This window comes from Lates calcarifer, linkage group LG2 (assembly GCF_001640805.2).
Source record: "Lates calcarifer isolate ASB-BC8 linkage group LG2, TLL_Latcal_v3, whole genome shotgun sequence".
Classification (NCBI taxonomy): Eukaryota; Metazoa; Chordata; class Actinopteri; family Centropomidae; genus Lates; species Lates calcarifer.
The window spans coordinates 4,487,544-4,511,621 of NC_066834.1; the positions used below are offsets into that span (position 1 = coordinate 4,487,544).

The 24,078-nt window shown below is 38.9% G+C and overlaps 1 protein-coding gene across 2 annotated transcripts in view; it reads right to left on the reverse strand.

The window, feature by feature from the left end:
* Positions 1–24,078, reverse strand: part of gpc5a (glypican 5a) — a 119,035-nt gene that overhangs the window by 26,567 nt on the left and 68,390 nt on the right. For both annotated transcript variants that reach the window (XR_007814199.1, XM_018683831.2), the window contains exon 8: positions 18,825–18,987. Coding sequence is in view for 1 of the 2 variants with exons in the window: in XM_018683831.2 (XP_018539347.1) it covers positions 18,825–18,987 (163 nt within the window). In the remaining variant the exon portion in view is untranslated. The remainder of the gene's footprint in view (positions 1–18,824; positions 18,988–24,078) is intronic.

Below are 24,078 nucleotides of genomic sequence, written 5' to 3' on the forward strand. Positions count from 1 at the left end.
CTGTTTGCTTTAATATGACTCCTTCTCCGCTGGGCTTCTCAGCTCCGGGGTTTACTGTTTACCCAGTTGACAATATGGTGCAATATTTAGGCTGAAACCTACAATTATTCTTCATCAAAACCTAAACTGATAAAGTATTTCCAGCCCTTTCAGATTCCACAATCCTACTGCTTCCAAACAGGACAACGTGTACGTGACTATACTATGAATTTAATGTATCTCCAAGACATGCTGGCAGTTAAATTCTGCCTGGCTTGCTATCCAAAACATCTGGCAGCATAAAGACTTGTCATCTTTTAAAAACATTTAGGAGTCATTTTTCATACAACAAGTACCCAATCCATTAGAAAACTCTAATTCAAACTAAATCTTTTCAGAGTAGTTTGCAAAGCCAGCTCCTGTGCCACCTTCTGTTTTGTGTTGCAGCAGGAGAAGATTATGAGAACAACATTCAAACCAATTCCTCCAGTTCAAAGTTTCACTCAAATAAGTAGCGCTGTGTGGCTTGTATGTATGCCAAACTGAATAACAACTTCCACAGATACAGATTTCTTCCTGGGGCTTTGAGCAAATACTGGCAGTGTGAGAGAGACAGAGAGCAGAGCAGGCAACAATTGACTACATATGTGAGCTTTTCACACTTAGATTTGCACAAGTTTTGATTTGTTGAAAGGAACCTTCTACCACTGTATAAACATTTGGTTTATGTTGTTACAGCAAACTGAATTATGAAATTATACCAGAGTTTTTGCTTGAGCATGTCCTGTCAAAACATGACCCCTTCGATGTAATCTAGGGGAAATAGTGTGTAATAGTGTTGTGTGTTCATTTTCCCCTTCCTTTTACTGTTATATGTTATAGGCAATATATTTTATTTTGGCATTTTTCTCACTCTACAGGCTGTCATTCTGTTTTCAGAGTACTGTGTGAATTTGAATGCATCTATAAACAAGACAGATCTGTATTCCTGCTTTGCAAACTGTGACAACAGGAATGAGAGTGAAGCCCTGCATATATAATGGATGCATATATAAGTCATAAATCATCAATTAGTTCGACAAGATAAAAATGATGCTGATAAAGGATTGTGTTCTGCAATAATACTGATAAACTGTGTGTAATGCTTCATTTGTATTTACTGCTGTTGTTTACCACAGGAAAGAGTTTCCTGTGCACACACTAGTTTGGGGGAGTTTATTACTTTATTTGGAAAAGAGCAGAGGAAATATTATTTTGTTTTTTACTCAGTAATCTTAGGTCAAAACTTACTGATTAATGTGTATTTTAATTAATGTACAATCATTCATATATAATACACATAAATATGAAATCATGTCCGATCTGGGGTTAATTAAATTTGGAGGGGAGCTGAAGCCTACTGCATGGAATCAATTTTGAATCACAGTGCTTCATACACCACAAATCTAAACAGGTATTAAATATCATATGTGTGAAATAGATATATATTTCTTACATTTTCCATTGCAGTTGACATTTGACTCAACCTATTATTGCTCAGAGAGAAACTTGCAGGTGTAACTATAAGTTTTCCTGTTGAATTTGTGTGTGTGTGTGTTCTTGTACGTCTTGGCCATTAATTGACTGCGATTCGAGAGATGTGAGAGTGTTTGAGAGCTGCACAGTGTTGTGACATTCAATCACTCTGACGTGGAAAATGAGTCATTGTGGGACTTGAGGAGGCAAACTCAGGGAGAAAAAAAATGTGACTCCCAGAGGGGGATCACAGATCACTGACACATATCAGCTCTCTGATATCTGACTGATATGATCGTGCGGTTGCAATACTGTTGACACTTACATTTTCTGTTCCAGATGGTTATCACTGTCAATTGCTCAGTCGTCTCCTCAGCCTCTGCAGCTTGAGAAGCTGCATTTTGTTAGTTCAAATAATATTATCTGTCTTGTTTCTGAGAGAGAGTTTCTGCACATGAATCTATGTGGTTAGTACTCAGCATTTAATAGCACATACAGTAGACAGGGACTAAGAGGTCAGAACTGTTTGATTAATCACAAGAATAGGAAGAAAATGTGGGCAGCTGTCCCTGCTAGATTGGGCATGCTTGTGCACCAGACCATCTAGAGTTTAAAGTGACTGAAATAGTAAAGAGCAATATGCAGTCTGTAGCAATTTTGTAGGTGAAAACATCTCGTCAGTAGGAGAGGTCAAAGGAAATTGGCAGGAGTCGTTCAGGCTAACAGGAAGGGGTAAAGTACATGAATAAAAGTGGAGCACAACACAGAGGTGCAGGAGGCCGTTTCACTGCCACATCTTGTTGAACCTTGAAAACGTGTGGGTTGTAGCACCTACACACCCTACAGGGCTTCACTGCTGACAACTAATAAGAAGGAAATGAGGCTACAGAGGGCATGTATGCACCCAACCTGATGACCTTACATTTCTGTTGCAACATGTTGATGGTAGAGCAGGGATTTATTTTAAATAGCATCCTAAATCTATCCGGTCTAGGAACAAACTGGTGATGTAAGTGAAGGTCTGTGAGTTGTGTTTCTTGGCACACATTAGACCCTTTAATGCCAACTGAGCATCATTTAAATGCTACACCATTCTTAGCTGCTGACCAGGATCATCCCTTCATGGCCACAGACTACCCTTTTTCAAAAGGATACTTCCAGCAGGATAATGGACCGTGTAACAAAGTACTCATTATCTCTAGAAGCGTCCAAGAAACTGACAGTGACTTAAGTCTACTCCACAGGCCTTCACAGTCACCAGAGTTCAACCCAACAGAGCACCTTTGAGATGGGATGCAATGGGAGGTTTGAAGTGTGAATGCATTTCCACAAGGATTTGCGGGAACTGAGTGACACCATCGACTGAGTGTGAACTGCAATTCCTAACAAAACAACTTGTGAATTCAAGTCTGGAAAGTGCTTTTTTTCCCCTGTAAAGTGAACAGAATAAGAAGGCAAAATAAACGAGCTAACATATTGTCATCTATATAGTATGTTTACTGTTGAAAGGTGTTGTTTGTGTGTCATGGTATGGTCACATGACCTGTTTGCAAACAATTCATGTCATCATTCATTCATTCTGATTAAAACAAATGTTTGAAAAAATGATGAACAACAGTGTTCATCTAAATACTTTAATACAAATTTAATACAAATTTAAACAAATGTCCTTTTAATGTATGAGGACCACAGGCTGAACCAGTGGAATACTGGCTTAAACAAAAAACACTGATTACTAATGTATCATGCAACTTTTTTGTTTGTTTTTTAATCTACTTTGAGATATTTAAAATTTCTGGAATATGTTTGTCTTAATCTAACTGCAAATAGATCATCATTAAAAACAATGTAGAAGTAACAACTACTATCCAGCATATGACCAATATGTTGTTTATGTGCCCTATTGCACAGAAAAGAAATGATGTGTGAAACTGAGCAGAATGGAGAGTTTTATAATACATCCTTAACACCACAAAAAGCTATTTCTCTCTGATGCAGACCAAAGGCAATCAAAGGCAGATTATTTAACCTGAAGGATTGTGTACACATTTATTCATTATTCATTGAGAATCCATGTTTTTAGTGATAATGTAACTGCTGCTGCACAATAAATCACGACCATAATTTAACCTTAAAGCATAACGTCAAGCCTGTCCTCTTCATTCGTGACCATGACAAACATCAAGCTGCTGCGGTGATGTTTCCTGCCTGGATATCAGCCTTTTCCATTATTTCTCATCCATTATCACTGAAGGTCAACACAGAACATCAGTCTGAGTAGACTCAGACACCTTGTTCCTGTTGGGCGACTCAGATTTTCACCGGTTCACCTGATGTGTTTCTGTCAGCGAGTGTGTGTGTGTGTGTGTGTGTGTGTGTGTGTGTGTGTGTGTCCATGCATAGCTGTGTATAAATGTGTTTGTGGGTGTGCAAACTATTCAAAAAGAGGGTGAGCTGAGGGCTTTTGCAGTAGACATACAGTAGATAGTAGGTTTTTTTCTGCCTGGCAGGTCAGGCAGACTGAGAGGAGGGATGATGGGAGAGCGACGCGTGGGTCTGCCAAGGCCACTGATGCACATCTAAGGATGACCTTGGAGGTCTGAGGATGAAGGCTGAGTGAAATTTTCAGAGGACATGAAGAGGAAGGAGACAAAACCTGTCTGTCATATGTCACCATGCTGACAAGTGGTGTGGGTCATGCAAAGACCACTTTGACGTTGCAACAAGCTGCAATATACAATTATGTAGAAAAAAAAGGGCTGACAGTGGTAGATTCCAGTTGATTAAAGTGGTAATCAACTATAAATGCTTTTTCCAAAGTAAGACGACATTTCTGATCTTGCTGAATGATCTGACACAAAGGTAAATGATGATTCATGCTATTGTACATGAAGTGGATTTTAGAACAGTTACAACCACTTTCAAACCACTGTCAAACATAAAATGGTGCTGCATGGTAGCAGAATTGAATTTAGTCATCACTGAGGCTACACCACAAATGCTTTTTTCTGAGTCATTGTAACTGTGTGGCTCAGTGGAGGACAAAATCGATCGGCTGGTCAGTCGACCACTTTGGTCCATACTGAAATATCTTCACTGACTCCTGGATGGATTGTTCAGACACTGATGAGTCCACAGAGGATGAATCCTACTGACTTTGGTGATACCCTGACATTTCCATTTTTAGTTTTGAGTGAAATGTCTCTTCAACTACTACAACAGATCGCCATGTAATTTAGTACACACATTCTCCATCAGATGATTGTAGCCCTTTGGTGATGGCCTGACTTTTAAGCTAGTATGACCGCACAAAATGAAAATCAGGTTTACCCACAACATTCCAATACATACATGCAAATAACATATTAGACTTTGTTGGGGTCTTGAACTTACTTCCATTTAAATTTATCAAGACATAAGCATTCAACCTCCAACATTAACATGTTAGAAAATAAGGCTGAAAAATGAGTTAAAAATAAGTATTACAGCAGAGAAACTGTGGCCAGTCAAACCTTGAGAGCATCTGCTTGGTCGCACACAGACAGTGTAAGAGCCAGAGAGGATAGGAGTAGACATGCAGAAGGAAGAGGGTCAGAGTCGATTGCCTGTTGGTCCATCAGAGAGTTAGTTGTCTTAATGAAACGTTCAGCGTCTGTGCTTATTGATAGAGCAGACTTTTGGTAGCTGGGCTGTGTGTCTGACACCGAACTGATTATTAAAACAGTTCACACAACAATGTGTGTTTGCCCTTTTCATGGTTCATTAATACAATGAGATGTCCTTCCACATGCAAGCCGCAGCTCATTAAGCCGGCCATTAAATCATGCGAGGTATGAGAAAATGATTGAAAAACAGGAATGTGTCCATTGAAGATAATGACAACTTACTGGGGTTAAAAAAGCTTTGCCTAAAAATAAATAAATAAATAAAATAACACAAACACCTGGAAGGGAAATGATAAAGAAAATGCAAGGTTTCTATTATCTTACAATAAAAGTGTCATTATGTTTACTGTGGCAAATCAAAAAGCAATTGCATTTCATTTTGCTCCACGCATGGTTTGAGTTAGAGCGGGCACTGACGTTCAAAGCACGTACTCTGTGTGTATTTCATCTGAAACAGAATCCAATCTGAGCTGTGACCATATGTTAATACACAGCAGATATTAATCTGTATGCTTTCATCTGCCTGCTTTTACGCTTTACTTATGTGAAAGGGTATAATTTTTTTTATTCATAAACACGCAGCAGCAATTTTTTTGTGTACTTGAACAAGGACATTAAAAAAACCAGACAAAAAAAGAAACTAAAAAACCCCGAAGTATTTGGATAGTAGAAGGCAGTCTGGTCATACCTTATGTCTGTGATCTACAATCTATACTATTACTAATTGATTATTATTGTTTACTGTTTACTGTTTACTATTATCTATTGAAAAAAATATATATATAAATATAGATTCAGGCTGCCCAGGGTTCATGGGACCTTATTGTGGTTTGGCACAAACCTACATTAAGGTAAAATGTTAACATGCATTTGAATGCAGTGTTAAACAGTAACACTGCACAGCTTCAGACAGCAACTTTGTTTTGCTTACAATACCTCCCTAATTTTAGCTTGATCAAAACAACAAAGTCACTCACATCTATCATTTCTAATAGTTGAAAGCAGGCTGAGTTGGTAAAGGGTGCACGATTATCCATATGAGTTGGATAAGCCCACAGCAAACGGGGGAGGCATTCGTGATGAGTCACAAGAGACTGATTACATAAACTAATCCCACAGTGAAGCTAAAACCTTGAACAATCTGTGAGATGAGGAGGAGGCAGTGGGGTTAATATGTTGTTTAAGGTAGTTTAGTAATCTAGGGCATGTCAAGGTGACCTGAATTTAACATAGAAAGCAACATAAACATAGAACACATAACATGTAACCAAGGAAACATATATTCTGGCCTATTTATAGCTTTGAAGAACTGACCTTCATTTGGGAGGATATAAGTTGATTTTTGCTGTTCTGTATCTACAAACATGTACTTGTTAAGGGACTGAGACCAGACTCTTTTTGTTTCCTGAGTGTCTTGGTTTGAAGGTTTCACAGCTCTCCACAGCTTGTTAAGCAGTACAAATGTAATGAAATGTTTAACCTAGTCGCTGTGGACTGACACTGCAGCAGTGGAGCATGATCAACGAGGCCAGAGCAGCCTTTTTTTTTTTTTTTTTTTTTGCTACAAAATTTACCACTCAGCTTCCTGCAACAGTGCATCACAACATGTGAGCATATGTAAACATTTGGGTCTGAAACATTACACAGAAAGGAGGTCATATTGTATTTCATAAATAATAGACCACCCATTTCAATTAGGGCAACCAATTTGCATTGAGCCTAGTAGCACATTTCCACCAAAGGAACTTTCCCAGGGGACCAAGAACATTTTGAGGACATTTGTTGCTGGTTTATAATATTAAAAACAAAGTTAAGCTTTGTCATCTGTTTCCAAACTAGTTTTAAAAAAAGAATACTTCACAGTAAGATCATAGTGATTAATATCATCACCATAACAAACCAGTAATTTCTAGATGGAAAATTGTCAGTCACTGAATCAAAATACTGTCTATGGGAGAGAGTAGCTTTCCAAAATTGCTGATTTAAGACTATATACTCGTTATCGAATCATTTACTCCATAAGTTCTGGACCCCTCTAATGGCAGATGGTGTCTTTTTCTGGTAATCTCTAGCAGCCACCTCATCTGTCTGCGATGACAGGAGCCATTTTCCTAATGTACTCATGAATGCTTCGTGTTTCATACAGTGTCCTTGACGCTCACCTCAACTGTCTCCAGCTGCAGTGGAGGGTGATGGATTTTGGGTAGAATCCGCTGTATAGTGTGAGGATTTCCTGTTTCCAAATATGAAAAGCTTTGGTGTCCTTTTTTTGCTTGAATATTTGACAACCAGTAGGGCATACTAGTTTGTACTGAGGTGATACATCTACTTCTGTGCCTTGGACGCTGCTGCCTATACGCTGGGTCTGAAGTATGCCTGAGGTGTGCACATTCTCGCCACATATTCTTCTTTTATAAATATAAAAATAATTAATGAGTTGAAGATGGTGTATGCATGGTTTCTGTGCATACTCATCATTTATCCATCTGGCCCCAGGTTCCTGCAGCTGTCCTGTCTTCAGTCTGTTATTTGGCCTTCTGATAGTTCAACCCCTTCAGGTCCAATTATTCTCCCTCCATTTGCTCCCACCCAGTCACATTTTTCCACTCCAAATAGCTCTCCAGTGTCACTGCTGTAGATCCTCTTGTCATTCTGCTTGATAGCTCGCATGTAGACGAGGTGACTGGTGGTAGCCCCCCTTCATGTGCCTGTATCCAGCATTCAGGGTGATCTCACTGAAAGGGTTAAAGTCTATGTGGAAGACAAGGCTGCAGAAATCAGCACATTAGGTTGGTATGTGAACTGCAATGCCTTTGAAAGAGAGGCGTTTCTGTTATTTAGTCTACTCCCATTGATACAAACTGAATGGACAAAATAATAGAAACGTGTCAGTATAATGCAGTACAGTCCAACAGCACCGCAAATTACATCCTCCAAAATGATCACACAGTTGAATCAGCACCTCTCTAAAACAGTTGCAACAAAAAGTGAACATTATAACCTTCATGAAGGGAGAATGTATTGCCAGACTGTTGCATTAGACTGCATTAGTTTAAGATAGGTGTACCTAATAAACTTGCAAATGAGTGAATATATGCATGTGTATGTCCAAACTAAGGATAACTGTGTACCACTATGATGAGGTGCATGAGGACATTCTTCACTCTGGTTAAACACAAACTTCCTAAACTAATTTTTGTTTTTACAGTTTGCTTAAAAACATGAATTCTGGCAACAAAGTTTTATTAATATAAAATATCACCCTGTCCTAATCCCACTGGTGGAGAATAAGTACTGTGCTTAAGTACACACTTGAGATACCTGTGCTTTTGTTTTCATCCAACTTTATACTTCTACTCCACTACAAATGAAGTAGAACAAAGAATCACAGGTATATTACAACTTAAGTTTGTAGTTACTTTGCAAATTAATATTTTGCATACAAAACATATGATATAAAATATAATAATACCCAGTTGGATGTAAAACTAATCCAATCGCAGCCAACTCGAACATACTCATACACAAGTGGACTGGTAAAAAAAAACAAAAAACAAACAACTGTTAGTACAATAACAGTCTTCAGGGCCTATTTATTGCAGTACTTTGTCAAATTTTGACGACTTCTTACATACTATAAGTTATATTTTCTAGTTCTTCTGGAATGAGTTACATAAAGTTCTGCAAATTTCTTCCACCACTGTCTAATCCTAACTGTGCTCAGGTTCATCTGTTTCAACTTGATGTCTTACAGTGACAGCTCTGTTTTCACTAACTGGTGCTTTGGGCTTCTAGTGTTGTTTCCAATCCCCCACTGAGCTTTGCTCATGTATTGACACTCGCATGTCCCCTCAGCTCCAAGACTTTGATGTCTGACAGGAGTGTCCATGTTGGACAGTAGCTGGATGCTGCTATGCCCCTGTGGAGATCTTTCATGACCAGTATTGTTCTGCCTTGTGTTACACAGTCAGGGAGGGAGTCTGCTGTTAGTAAATGATTCATTTATGCTATGTCATTAATGCAGCACTCTTCAACCAGTGGGTGTGGATTATTTGAGGACCAATTTGGTTTTCTAATGGTGACTGGCTCCTGCTCTAGAAGACCGCAATGGTCTGGTTTTTGGGTCAATCAGCCACTGAGAATTAGTGTTGCCTGATGAACCCAAACATGTATTTTCATGGGTCGAGTCCCAAAGTCTGAACCAAAGTCGTATTTCAACAGTAGCTACATAACCACATAATATTCAGCAACAGCTACAGCAGCGGTTTAAGCCACAGCAGCTCCTCAATCAAAGACTGACATTTAAGACAACAGGAGCACTGCCACCCAGCCAAAACACAAAAGACAGCACCTCCAGTCTCCTGTGTTACGTGACTACTCGGCCGCAATTAAGGCAGATCATTTTTGATAATAAATAAATAATACATAATAATATTTTTGAAACAGATCTTTTCTTTTAATATTAAAAATAAATGACAATAAATTCTGCCTCATTAAAAATCTAAACCTGAAAATAATGAGCTCTAACCACAATACACAATGTGTTGTACTGAACTGATACTTTACATAAGACGGTGACAGTGTCATTTAGCTGTACCCAATTTACCTATTAAGTTACAGCCACTTGCTTTTCTGTTTGAACAATGTGTAAATACTCACAAGTACTTTGCAACTGACATACAGCATTTCAGGTGAACTACACTTTTTGTAAAGGTATAATAGCACAGTCGTCCTGACACACAAAAGTCTTTGATGAATCCCTTAGTTATTAATTAGTTCAGCAGGTTAATTAAATCGAGTGATAATCAGGCAACCAAGGAGTCCACCCAATAAAGTTTGCTGGTCAAAAGCTCATGAGCCTAACCGCTGTAAATGATTTTGATCCCATTATCACTGGCACAGAGGAGGGCAGGAGTCACAGCAGGTGACCTAATTTGATCTCACATTGTAATGAGGATAAAGATCTTTCTAATAGGCACAGCCAAGTATTACAAGGCCTGTTAGGAAAACTCCAAATGGCTCCCAGTGATGGGCCTATTACTGTATATGTCCAACAAAGTGGCCTTGATGTAATTCCCTATCTCTCAGATCTCTCATTTAGAGCTAGAACATACACACCACCATAAACTATGACAGAAAATTGTTTTTACTAAATGTGTGCTGATCCCTGTACCCTGGATCCCTGATGAATGCTGTTATGCCCATTATTACTTGACATTAGATAGTGGAAGAGTTCTACATACAACAGCTGTATTCACTACTGGACTGCGGGGGAGAAGCTCAGATAGCATCAAATACTCTCCTGCTGAGACACTGTTAATTAATAAGACTCATGCTAAAGGAGCCTCTCCCCTTCCCCTCATTGTGCTTACCTGCTAGAAATCGATTTGTGTCTCTCACGCTGCCACTGCGCCTGACAGATGCCTTTCTGCAGTACAATGCTCACGCTGCAAGCAATCACAGTGTCTACAGCTAAACCATACTGGGCCAGATAAGAGGCCTGGAGCTGCCTGTTGGGCTTGGAGCATGAGAGAACCTCTTATTTGTTCTCCACTGCAGGCATTGTGGACAGGTCAGAGAAATCTAAGATTTAGTAGGAACGGCAGATAAGTTTGTGTAAAACTTTTTTAAGCCATTGCCAGTGGGACAGCTCTAGGGATGCAATGTCAGTCAGTCAGTCCACCACTATAGTCCTGACTGAAATATCTAAAAAAAAATATAGGATAGATAGCCATAGGCAAAGGCACAAATGGTAACTGTGGTGAAGAGTTTTCTTCTAGTGCTACCAGCAGTTTCACAGTTGTGGTGCTGATTCCATGTCTCAACAAATATTGGACGGATTGCCATGAATTTAGCAAATATTAACATCCCAACACATTAAACTGTGAACATGACAAACTTCAAATTGTCATTGTGAGCATGTTTGTGTTCTGATGTTAACATTTAGCCTAAAGCAGCACTGTGTTTGAGTACAGCCTCACAAAGCCTTTAACATGGCTGTAGGCTTTTCTGTTATTATCTCACAACTGATTAATAAGCCACCGTGGCTAATATGGTAAAACTGGATTTATTATATTCAAAGATGAGCCTGGCAAGGTTTTTATGTGATTAAACCAGGTGTATAATTAGCTCATCAGCCTCAATCATAAAGCAGGGCTGCAGGAGTGAACTGTCTCATCCCAACTACTTGAGACCCATTGGCTTCACCTTATTTACCAAAATGACGTTGTGGATATCAAAGCTAAAATTTCTCCTCTCACTGTTATTTGGGTGTGTAAAGGTGTCTAATTACACTGAGCTCTGAATTTGTACAATAAGTGAATTAAGGGAGTTTAACCCCTCTACACTTACACAAAGCACACACAACCAGAGGCTAGAAGAGTACAGCTCTACAGACATACTATCATGGAGGCTGGAAGCTTTTATCTTGTGATATTGGACTTCTTTATGCCTGTGTTTGACCTGCAGGAGAACAACCAGCCTCACAGACTCAAGTACAGCAGAGAATTTCTCATTGAGTGCTGCATCACAGCAATGGAACCAGGTGCTGTTATACCACTGGTGACCCTGAAGGAAGGAAGGAACTGTTTGGGTGAGGAAGAAGGGAGGGAAGGGTGAAGTGCACCAGGGATTAAGGAGACAACAGCTCCCTCTGTTATATTCGCTAATGTGCAGTCTCCAAGGGAACTAACAGTAAGTGTGAAGTTTCTGTCAGAGCAAAGAAATGATGCATCTTTGCCCTCACTGAAACGTGGCTCAAAGAACTCAGATCTTGAAATTGAAGGCTAGGGGCAGGCCACAAGCTCGTATCGGGTCACTCAAAAGACTGGAAAACTACATGGACCAGATGTTTGTTTACACCTGCTGGTGTAAGACTATGGTCTGATATCAAGTTAACAGTTTCTCTATGCGCCTTTTATCTACCAAGAGAATTTCCACAATTATTTATCACAGTTGTTTATATCCACCCCAAAGCAAATGTGGCCTTCACTGGTGTGATGCAGCATTTGCAAAACATACTTCCCAATGCACCTAACCTTATTATGCTCAATGAATAAGTCAGTCATTTCAGTCATGTTTTTTCAATATGTTACCTGTTCTACTAGACATGGCAAGGTGCAGGACCTTTGTTATGGGACTATCACAGGAGCCTATGAATCCCACTGCAAAGCTCCTTTCAGCACCTCTAATCAGAACTCTGTTCATCTAGTCCCGGTCTACCAGCTGATTCTGAACAGGGGAAAAACGGAGCACAGGGATATAACGGTGTGGTCTGAGAGTCTATTCATGACTTAAATCGCCCTTTTGAAAGGGCGAACCGGAACATTTTCAAATAATCCTGTTCAGATTTGGATGAACTTACTGACATAGTATCATGTTAGATTAGTTTCAGTTAAAATATGGTCATCTCACCTAAAACCTGTACAAGCTTCTCTAATATTAAGCCTTATATGAATAAATCCCTTAAACAACTACTGAATCAGAGGAAACTAACCTTTTTCTGGGGGACAGCGCTCAAAAAAAGGAGATCCTAAAGTGCATTAAGAGGGAGATAAAACTAGCCAAAGTATTAACATAAAATTGAGAGCAAACAGAAATGGCAACTTATGTGCAGCTTGGAAATGCATCAAATCTATGGTTGCAGGGCAGAATAAAGAGAGAAATGTAGAGTGTTTTGATATGTCTACAAAAAGTTTTGAGGTCTGATGCACACAATTTTAATCATGAACTCTCTGAGTTCTGAGACAGGGTAGAGGGCTGTGAGATACTGACTGATGAAGCCACAGTATGTAAATATTTCAGCCTTATCAAGCAGAGGAAAAGTCCTGCTGTCCTGTTTACTCCACAGTGGGAGTAAACTCCTGAAATGCTGTGCTAGACAACTAAGTGTCATTTTTATGTATATCTCTCAGTCTTTTTTGGAACAGCAGAAGGTACCCAGTCACATTGCCATGGTCATTAAATGATTTATCGCCCTGTAGCTCTCACCTCCTGTGTAATGAAAATCTTTGAATGAATTGTTAAAAACAAGATTTTAGATATCACACAAGACAGATTGGACCCCCTCTAGTTTTCTTCTAAGCCAAGAGGCGGGTTTGAAGATGCTACTGCAACCCTGTTAAAACTTATTTTGAGGCATCTAGACAAGAACAAAAAAACATGCAAGACTGCTCCTCATTGATTTCTCCTCAGTTTTTAATTGTATACGACCCCAGATCCTTGCACAAAGGCTGCTGTTAAACTTTAACTTGGATTTTTACATTGTTTGTTGGTTAATTGATTTTTTGACGAACAGAGCAGAGAGTTTCGAGTAAATGGGTCTCTGTCTTGGACACTTACCAGGTGCCCTCAGGGCTAAGTCCTTTCCCTGCTTTTATTTGTTTTGTACACTAATGACTGTCAGACTTATAATGAAGACAGGTACATTTTTTAATATGTGGATGACATGACACAGTCATGGTCCAGTGGTAGAAAAATTTGTCCACTGGTGTGAAAGAGATCTCTTGCACTGACCGTTGTTAAAGGGGAGCCTGTGATTGCAGTAAAAATAGAGATTGTTTTTCTTAAGGAAGCTCAGAAGTTTTAATGTTGACAAGTGTCTGTGTTTTATACTCCTTCTATTGAGCTAGTTTTAACTGTTGCTATGATCTGTTGGTTTGTGAATGGGTATAAACTTAAATAATTAAGTCAGGGCCATACAGGTCATCTTATTGGGCTCCCACCACCTTTTATATTGTGAGTTTAATTTACTCCCACATGGCTTTTTAAACAAATGTGACCTGACCTGTGACTAGCTGTGGTTGTGATGCAGTGACCACTTACCTTTTCTATTTCCCATTATTTATCTGTTTATTGTAGTTAGTAGTCTACTGATCTCTGATGGTTCTGGTGACAAGTGACAAAACGGTGACACTGTTGTTTACCTGTGTATGTATATACGTTGTAAGGATAATTCCTGTTATGTCGACATATTATAATTATGATCCATACACATCACTGTGATATGGAGGTGCTAGTTCTCATTAGTGTTAAATGATCATTTCATTTAATTAATGAGGAAAAGTCAGATGTGTGTTTGCTGAGCCGTCTGGTGGGTGTTTAACAACTGCAAAAACACGGCCTGATGTGAGAAGAAAATGCATGAAAGCTCCTGGATGCAGGCTCTATCTGGCATGTCCTGGACTCCTGAGTTTTCTTTAGCCTGTGTTACCTAACGAGCTGAGAGGAATCAGCGCATGTTAAACGGGGTTTTTCACGTTTTTCACTCTGTGAATTCAATAATCCTCACACACACACTCACAAAAACAACCAAACAGAAAAAAAAACATATCAGCTGAGTTGTATTTTAACAAAAAAAGGCGAATCGGTCAGGTAGCCCAGCAATCTGTCTGGACAGTGCGGTGAATACAACCCTGCAACAACTGCTACACATTCAAAAATCCTTGAGATATTACTGAAGGATGAAATGCTTGCATTGTGGCTTCTTGTCACATACATCACATTTTCACACAACAGTAATTCTGCTTAATGAGGATAATCCCTTAAATCAGACTTGTATTGTCAGTATTGAGCTTATCCCATTTTATTTCCTTATCATGCTGATCTATCGTCAGCATGTTGTGCTGATAAACATCAAAGACACAAAGGAGAGGGATTATGGATAATTGCAGAGAAAGAAATCACATTAAATTATACATGGTGTTTAAGCTCTGTATCTGGCATTGAGATGGGAATATCACTCTACTCTATATACTTTTATAGACTTGCACACTTGCTATTAAAAGCAGCTAGAAATATATCACACAGTCCTGTACCTTCTATGCAGTCCAAGATTTAAAAACTCAGACTTTACTGTACAAACACTGTGAAAAAGATCAGAATACAAACCACAACACTACATTATTTAACACTCATCTCTCTCACTTTTCCTGTGATTCCATTCGCGTCGGATTAATTCCACAATGACAACTATGTTATAATAAGTTCTATTCAGCACCATTTGTGATCACATGTTTGGCGAGATGTTGTTAGCGCGATGGTTTATATCTCACCTTCATGGATTTTTTAAGGTGGCTCTGTAGTTGTATTTGGTTCTGGCTCTGTAGTTGTATTTAATATTGTATTTCTGCCTCTTCGGCTTTCTGTTTTGAAGCTTTGTGCGAAGACTGGAATAAAAAAAAAAAAGTTCATTAATACTGTATCTCCACCACAGTGATTTGGCCTCATGGTAGCCAATTTATCAGCTCTGTTGCTACAGTGAGTTGTAACAACTTTTTGAGACTCAACTGTACCTCTAGCAACAAATAAAACTACATTAATTTCATTTTTATCAAACATGCAGGAGAATGTTAATGTGTTGACTCTCAAGCATTTGGCGACAGCTCAGTGCAGCTGATGCTGATTTGCACTACTTGCTTGTCTGATCTGAACGAGTGTGATGATCACAGTGTATCTTAGACACAGTAAACTCTCTCCCTGCACTGAGAACCATGTACTGCAGCAAACCAATCTGTGTGCTATTTATCATGTCATCAAGCACCTTCTAATGACTTTACTCAATGCTTTGATTGTGAAATACTTTGTGATTAGTATCTGTGAAAGGTGCTGTATAAATAAACTTTGCTTTGCTTTAATTTAACTTGGAACATTTTTCAGGTTGCCTGTTCCTTAAAACAGCTATAAACAATATTTCTAGAGTAACTAAAAATGTGAAAATGTGACTATGTCAAAACAATATGACAGTGTGAAAGTCACTCGTAGAGATGAACCTACAGAGAATTATCACCTAAATCTGCAGCTCCCTCTTCTTTACAGAGCTTTATAATGAGTTTCAGCACATGGTTTAGCTGTCAGGTAACACGTTTACTGTTTTAGTTTTTAGGCTGCTGTTTTCAGAGAAAAACTACAGTTTAGTGACTGGATGGTGAACATAGTGGAGCATTTAGCAGCCTAAGAGCTAGACATTTCCCTCAGGAGTTGGTCGATACCAAAAACTGAGCTAAAAAGAGAGCAAACATTGGACTTGCATCCATCACTTGACAAGAAACATAGATGAACAATAATACGGTTTCATAACCGCTGGGTGTGTAAATAAGCAACAAATTAAGGTGACGAAATTTTCAAAGTTTTGTTTACCGTTTGTTTCTGTTGCCCCCTTGTGGCCAAAACAAACAAACAAACAATCAAACAAAAAACACTGCTGCAAGTTTAGGCAATTACTACACAGGTTTTAACAATAACTACAGGATTATTCTTCAGTTACAACAGAACAATCACAGGATTATTACAAACTCTGTAACTGATATTTGTGCCAACTTCAAGTGAGTTTTGTAGGTTTAGAACAAAACAAATTATCTGAATTCAATCTGCATGCAGCACCAACATTTAATAAAAGTTAAATGCTAACATTTCTTCTTCTAACTACATATGCAGACTGGTTATAATGTACATCGCAAAGACCAAGTGTTCATTCATCACTAACATTCTCATATGATCGGTCGAATGAGGATTTAACATTTGTTCATTAACTTGTCTCATACGTCAGTTAGTGTCGGAAAGTGCTTTATGTCGACTTGAGTTACAATGACGGCGGAGAATGATTCAACGGACAGTGGGTTGCTTGTTTATCTGTAACCTTTATTCACTCCTACAGACTGAAGAGGTGTTTTGGATTAAATCGCCTGTGTTGTACTTTCTGTTTAAATCACGCCAGCAGATAAAAACACTGACTGAACAATATTAGGTCATATATAAAAACATTATGGTGAACTGATTCAATTAAGACTGCTGTCAATTATCAGTATGATTTGAGGACATATTTGTGTTTCTATTCACAATATAAAATGGATTTACAGTAGTAAAGTATTCGCTGTGCTTCTAAGCTCCTTTATATTGTATAAGACTCTTTTTCAGTGAGGCAACAATAAAACATTATGCTTTTAGTCCTGCTGTATCCTTGGCTTGCAAATTTCACTAATCCATTTAATTCTACTACCACAATAATACCCAAAGAAAAACAGCCATACCAAACAGCCATAAAAAAGGAAAAAAAACAAACAAACAAGCCATTTTGTAGCAATAAAGGCAAAAATCTGCAGAATCCAGAATCCTGCAGGGCCTGACCAGAGGTCTGGTTCAGGTGGGGAATCCTGAGTGTTTGTGTGAGGGTCAGGCAGCAGGGGACAGATGCTCGACAAGAGGTCACAACAGACAGTGGGTCATAAATATGGGAGACAGGCTGATCTGGCCTACGACAAGGAAAGGGCGACTCTACTGTAATGGGTGATAAATGTCAGAGCCTCCCTACAGCCTCAGATGAGCGATTGTTAAGCAGCTTCCTGAGCCCATGCTGCTGAAGCCTCGAGACAGACTGACAAGCAGTAGAGGAAACATTTACACAGATAGAACGGCTTGTTTGGATGACCCCCACACCCACCCTCCCTGTCGCCATAGGCAAAATGAGAGAGGTGATTAATCAGATTGTTAGCATGTTTGATGGAGAGTAGAGGAGAGAAGAGAGATGAGGAATCAATGTGCTGAGAGGTGCAGAGAGTGTGAAAGGTAACAAAATGAAGAGGAAGGCTCTGCCACTGTGATTCATCAGGGGTTACTGATCCTCTGGGGAGCAATAATTTCAGTAATTTCTAAAGTAACGGGCCTTGATTGCAATAATGTCCCCATAGCAACTATTATCTTTAATGACTATTATTATGACTGTCATAAAATGAACACTGGAGCCAGTCTTATTAAAATATAGCATTATGCAACCGCACCTTTGAAGGCCTTCTCTGATCAAAAAGTAGTTTTCATTTTTAAATTCAGCAACTTTAAAAAAGATGAATGGGTAAAAGGCAAAAATTAACACATGCATTGAAAATTAAAAAGTATAAGAACATACAAATATATATTATTTATCATGGTATATGTCTAAGATGATATTTGTCTGCAGGCTTACACAACAACCAGAGAACCAATTTACACAAAACTTGGTGGAGGGGGGAGGCATGGGCCAGGGAAGAAGTCATTATATTTTGGTGCGGATCTGGTTAAAGGGGTGGATCCAGGACTCTTTAATCATATTCCTTAACATTGCAGCATTTTCATCAGTTTCTCGGGATATAATGTATGGATCTTAATGTAAAAAATCTGACATATTTATGGTGGTGAGACCTATGAGTTTGTATCGATCTACACAAGATATTGGCAGATATATGTGCCCTACTGAGTGCCATTACAATGTTATTCTTTTGGTCTGATCTGTGCTTTGTGAAACATGATTACTTTCCTCATATTATTGTCTAATTCACTGTAAATCTGTGTTATATGTCTTGAAAGAGAGGAGGCGCTTCATTCCAGATGTTGCAACTCTCCACTTTCTATCTCTATTCACTCAGCAGGTAAAGACAAACACTACTGCTATTATTACAGTTAATATAAATTAAAATAAAAAATACAAAAATACTAAATGCAGTCAGTCACATCCAGGCATTCATCAAAATTTAAACTGTTACACCCAATCCTGTACAATGTAAACACTCATTCTGACTCAAATGTTATATTCTTGCCATATAACCCTTCCTCCATAGGGCAAAATATGGGGTGCTTGGGTAATGACATGGTTAACCGCTTAATTCTTCAATTAAATTACAAGAGAATGAGACTTACTTTTGGAGACTCTGGAGACTTTCCTTTTAACCTCACCACCACCCGAACCAACGCAACCGTCCTCATCATCGCAGTCACCGCTGTAATGTCCCTCTGCGTCTCCACTGCCTGTTTCAATCTGATCCAATGACCCCAGTTTAGGAATGGACTTTCCCTGCAACAGCTGGTTGTGAAAAGCAAAAACAGAAAAATACACATTTTGTGTTAGTTACATAAGTAAATAGGTTAAAAGCAGTTTATTTGCCCACACAGTAAAAGTTGCTGTGTTTCCTGCTGCAAGAACCATTTTATTGACATTAAATGCATATCATATTCCACATTCAATATTCACAGCAGGATACAGTGAACAAGGTCCTCTAATGGCAAGGACAGTAGAGAATATGCTTTCAGAAAATGAGGTGGAAAAAAGAGGGAGGAAAATGCAAAGGAGCTGCTGATTATGCTGCTAATCAGCCACAGTCCTCTGGGTAATAGAAAACTAAGAGTGTACAATATGAGTGCATTGCAAATGTTATTCTTTTGTAAAAATTTCTGCCCAGATTTCTGCTCTCATCCTGATCTTTTCACACACTTTTAAGCTCTGTTTGATTTTTTTAAAAACTAAAATAGGAGGGCTACACTGTAGATTCCTAGGTTGGTGAATTAATGTTGAGACTCAACAACCATCCTGATCACCACCTTTTACAAATGACACTTTAATGAATCAATAGTATGAGTTACATGATGCTAACCCTTCTTGGCTGCAGTGGCCTGCGGGGCAGCTAAACTTTCTGCTTTATTGCTGTGCAGGAGAATCTCAATCAAAGACTTTGTGAACTCGATACCAGGGGAAATGCATACGCTAATTGGCTAATTTAAATTCATGGTGCGTCACTGGAAACAAGAGAGAATGCTTTGTGTTGATCAGAAAGGTAGTGTCTATGCTAATTAGTTACTGTTGTGGTTCAGTGCAGGCGAGCAAAAGTGTCAGGGCTGCTGCCATGGCTGAGCTGGGACAAACCTGTGCTGGTAATTAGCCTGTCTGGAGTCTCAGCTACTCAATAGTGACAGGTAAGACGATGGAGAATATTGAAGGTTTGGGCAATCTAATGTCTCCTTTCATGTGTGTAATTCGAGTGATTTTCTTTCCAATTATATCAAAAATCAGACTAAACCTTTCGTACATTATGTTGATTAATGAGTTTTTGTGGTGCAAAAGATTAGCCTGATCTGGGAGAAGCAAAGGACTGCTCATGACAAGTCCCGATCACTTATCCCTACCTTTGGATACAACCCATAGTAGCCATATCAGCGTTAGGCATACTAGACCTTCATCATCATGGCAGGAACAATAAACGCGTTTAAGGTTGTGTGAACAACAATCTGTTGTTCTACAGACCAAAGCCCTTATAATTTCCCTGACTACCACTTCCTCCTTTTCTCCTGTCATAATTACTACAGCTGCTGGGGGTAGCCTAACAATAAAACGTAACAATGGTTTATAATAACCTGCTTACACAGAAGACCTGCGGGCTCCAACATTTTTACAGGAGAACAATCTCACCGCTCAAGGGCTCAGTATGTGAAGTTCAAAGGCTGTCAACTCTGAACCTTGTTTGCAAATGAAACAGCATCTTTTAATAATCAGTCCACTTATGGAAGACAATTTGCAGTCTGAGCCTTAAGATTCACTTACTCATAGCTTACATAGAGGTGAAAGCTTAAGATGTACATATACATGAGCCTGTGTGTGAGAGCAAGTGGGTAAAGTGCTGCTTTCATTCACACATACACAGATTAACTCAATCACAAGTGGTCTCAAATCACAACTTTATTCTGCAAAAACTAACATGCATGAGAAGAATCACAGTAGAGCTGTGCAGAGCAGGGTCCAGGTTTTTTAATCAATTATTTAGCTGTTTTTTCTGTAAAATCATGGTTTATATTAATGATGCCAACCACCATCCTCACTCTCAACAAGTGCTGTCATTTCTTCAGTAGGAGTCAATGGGCTTAGGCATCACTCAGACTAAGTGTCACAGTCTGTAAGTACTGACAGACTGTAACATTTTTAGGGTGAACATTATCCATTAAATTGACTCAAATGAAAGCATCTCACAAAAAAATTGAATTATCACAAAAAAAAGCAGAGAGGAATAATGTGAGACCAAAATGGTCTCATCAGTTCTGTAGTCAAAGACTGGTTCTGTGCAAACACCACACATTTTCCAAGTTCAGCTGTAAATTGTGGCGTACAGACATCAGTAATTTATCTTTAGTTAAATTTCTTTCTTTTATAAATTCAAAAGAGGATCCAAGCATGTGTTTTGGTTTGCATGGTTACTGGCAGATGACATGATTTGCATCAAACAGTAGTAATTAAGTAATCAAGTCTTGTTAGCTAATATTTCACAGCAAAGGCGTTTGTTCCAAAGCTGAGGAAACATTATGTTTGACCAAATCTGTCAGTCAGTCAGTTCTTTTTCTCTTGTTGGCCAGGGGAGTAACTGCTGCACGTCTGATTGTATTGAACAGCTGTACACCTGTTTCTGACACACAGTGAAGTGAGCCTGAATGGCCTAACTGTGGTTTTGGCCTCACTTCTCTGTATGATGTGTTTGTCTTACACTGGCCGTGAGACAGGTGCTCTGATTAATTCAATGCATCTCCACAGGAGAAACCGCTCTGACCAGGCGCCCTTGGGCAGGCCTCTGGCTGTTACTGCAGTGTGTGGAGAGTTAGTGATGACCAAATAATACCAATTACTCTTTTCAAAAACAAAACTGCCCACATGCTAATAAACTGCTCTATAGTGCACCTTCCAGAAGACAGAGGTTGCTTGGTAATTGGTCATTTTCTTTTCTTTCAAAATTCTTGCACCAATTAAGCAGCTAACCCTATGAGATAATGATAAACAACAGCTTTTCTGCAAGTCCTATCGGTTAAAAATCCACAGTACACAAGCTCATGGTCAGGTGTTAGGTGCTAGGTGTTAATATTTAATAAAAATATAAAGATATGTGGAGGCATCCGTGTGGGAAGAAAGAAGATACACAAGATACTGTGAGATTATGAGTTCTGCACAAAGTTATACTAACCTCTATACTATACTGTACTTTCGAATACTGGGAATTATTCACCTGAACTAAAGAGAGAACTCGGCCTTCATTTGACACAGACTATTATTAGAGATAGGGATTTGTATCTGACTCCTCTTTATTAGTAGTTATATTTTACCTCCCATCTGCAGTGTTAATTCGCTGCAGCTGCTGCTTAATGCAAATTCAAACACTTTCCCTATCTGTTTGACATTAAATTACTTCTAATTGTAAGTAAGCATTCAAAGACAGACATCAGAGAGAACCTTTTAAAATGTATATTTAAATTATACATTTATATTGTGATTGTGCGCGTAGTATGACACAAGTGTTGCACAGTATCTACTGGATTGTGCAACCACAGGTTTGCAGCGATTCAGAAATGGCTCATCCACCTCTCAACTTAAAAAGTAAAATAAATGCACAGGCAAATGTCACATTGGTAACCATGGCAACCACTACGCAGTCAGCTAACATTTCATCAGCTGTCCTCTGGAGTTACTGCTTGATCAATGGCAGGAAACACACTCAGGAGAAAGACTGCTGAGTCTCTGCTGTTTGCTGTTAATAATGATGAAGATTTAAAAAAAAGTGTTACAGGAGATGAGAGAGGAACCAACTGGAGTGTAATGGAAATTAGAAAAGTGGATGAACAACAAACATTAACAAAAGCACTGTTACAAACAGTGACCATACAGCCCAGACTCCAGACCCAAACTATAGGAAACACAATTCAAAAAGCTATGTAAGTTTAATTATATTGTGGACAGTCTGCTTGTCTTTGTTTGCCTGGTATTTACTCATTAACACACTGTTCAGTTCACAGATGAAAGTAGTTTCACTGATGTGGTTTATAACACCTATAATATACATATGTTTTCTTTTAAATGTTCACGCATAAGATCCCCTGATCTTCAGTGTGAATTAGTGAATGTTCGCATGCTAACCCACTAAACTAAGATGATGGTCTTTGTGTTAATGTTAGTATTCTGACGTTAACATTTAACTCAAACTGTCTTCCTGTGCAGCTTCATGGTGGCTGCAGTCTTGGTATTACTATAAAAAAAAAAAAAAAAAAATCAATACATTTTGTTGTCAACATGTTTCTGTTTCCCGTCTCTAGTAACCTCCAATTCTCACCCACAAAACAAGCTTGGCCACCTGATATATTTCATAAATGTCTAAACTCACCACCCATCACAAACTTTTCCATAATAGCAGCTGCTTCCTCAGAAAATCACAACAAAGACTGTAGTTTGTGAGGCGTCTCAAAAGATTTGGCATGGGAACCGAGCCTTGGCTTAACTTTCATCTCTGCACCATAGAGACTGTATTCTGACAGGCTGCATCACAGTGTATGGTTTGGCAGTTTTGACTGTGCACGACTGGAAATGGTTGCAGAAACACTGTAAAGCCAGCATCAAAAATTTACTGGCAAAGACCTACTACGGCTCTATGATATCTTCATTACCCACTGCATAGGGAAAGCCCAAAGCATCATCAAGGACACCAGTCATCCAGCCCACACACTATTCTCACTCCTGCCATCTGGAAAATGCTACTGGAGCATTAAATCACGCACCGCCCGTTTTCAGAGACAGTTTCTTCCCACAGGTAGTCAGAATAATGAATAGGACCCACACACACACACACACACACACACACACACACACACTCACAGACACTAAAACTGTGCCTACAATGTGTACAGCTCTATATACTCTATTGCATGTTTTTATTTCTTCTTCAAGGTTGAGAACGCCACAGTGCAACAAATGTATTTATTTGTTAATACAGGTGAACTTGATACTGGCATATGCCTGTGGAGTAAACAAACACAGGTGTTACAGGTAAAACTAAAAGATTAGGGTGATTAAACTCTTCGTTATGTATTTTTGCCTGTAAGCGTATGTGTTTGATCTCTAGATACAGTCATTAAAAAAAATAACATTTTGGTCCAGCATCTCTAAAACAATGTCAGGGTAGAAAATCTCATCGCATTACTGTCTAATGCTTGAAAATTTTCACTCGGCTGTGAACTCCAATTTGTGACCTCAGACCATTAAGGTATGTACTTTAGCTGTGTCTACAGTAATGGACCAAGATGATGGTAATGTTACTCTGTATCTTGTAAATGTAAGGGCATTATGACGATATCCATCCTGCCTACACAACCA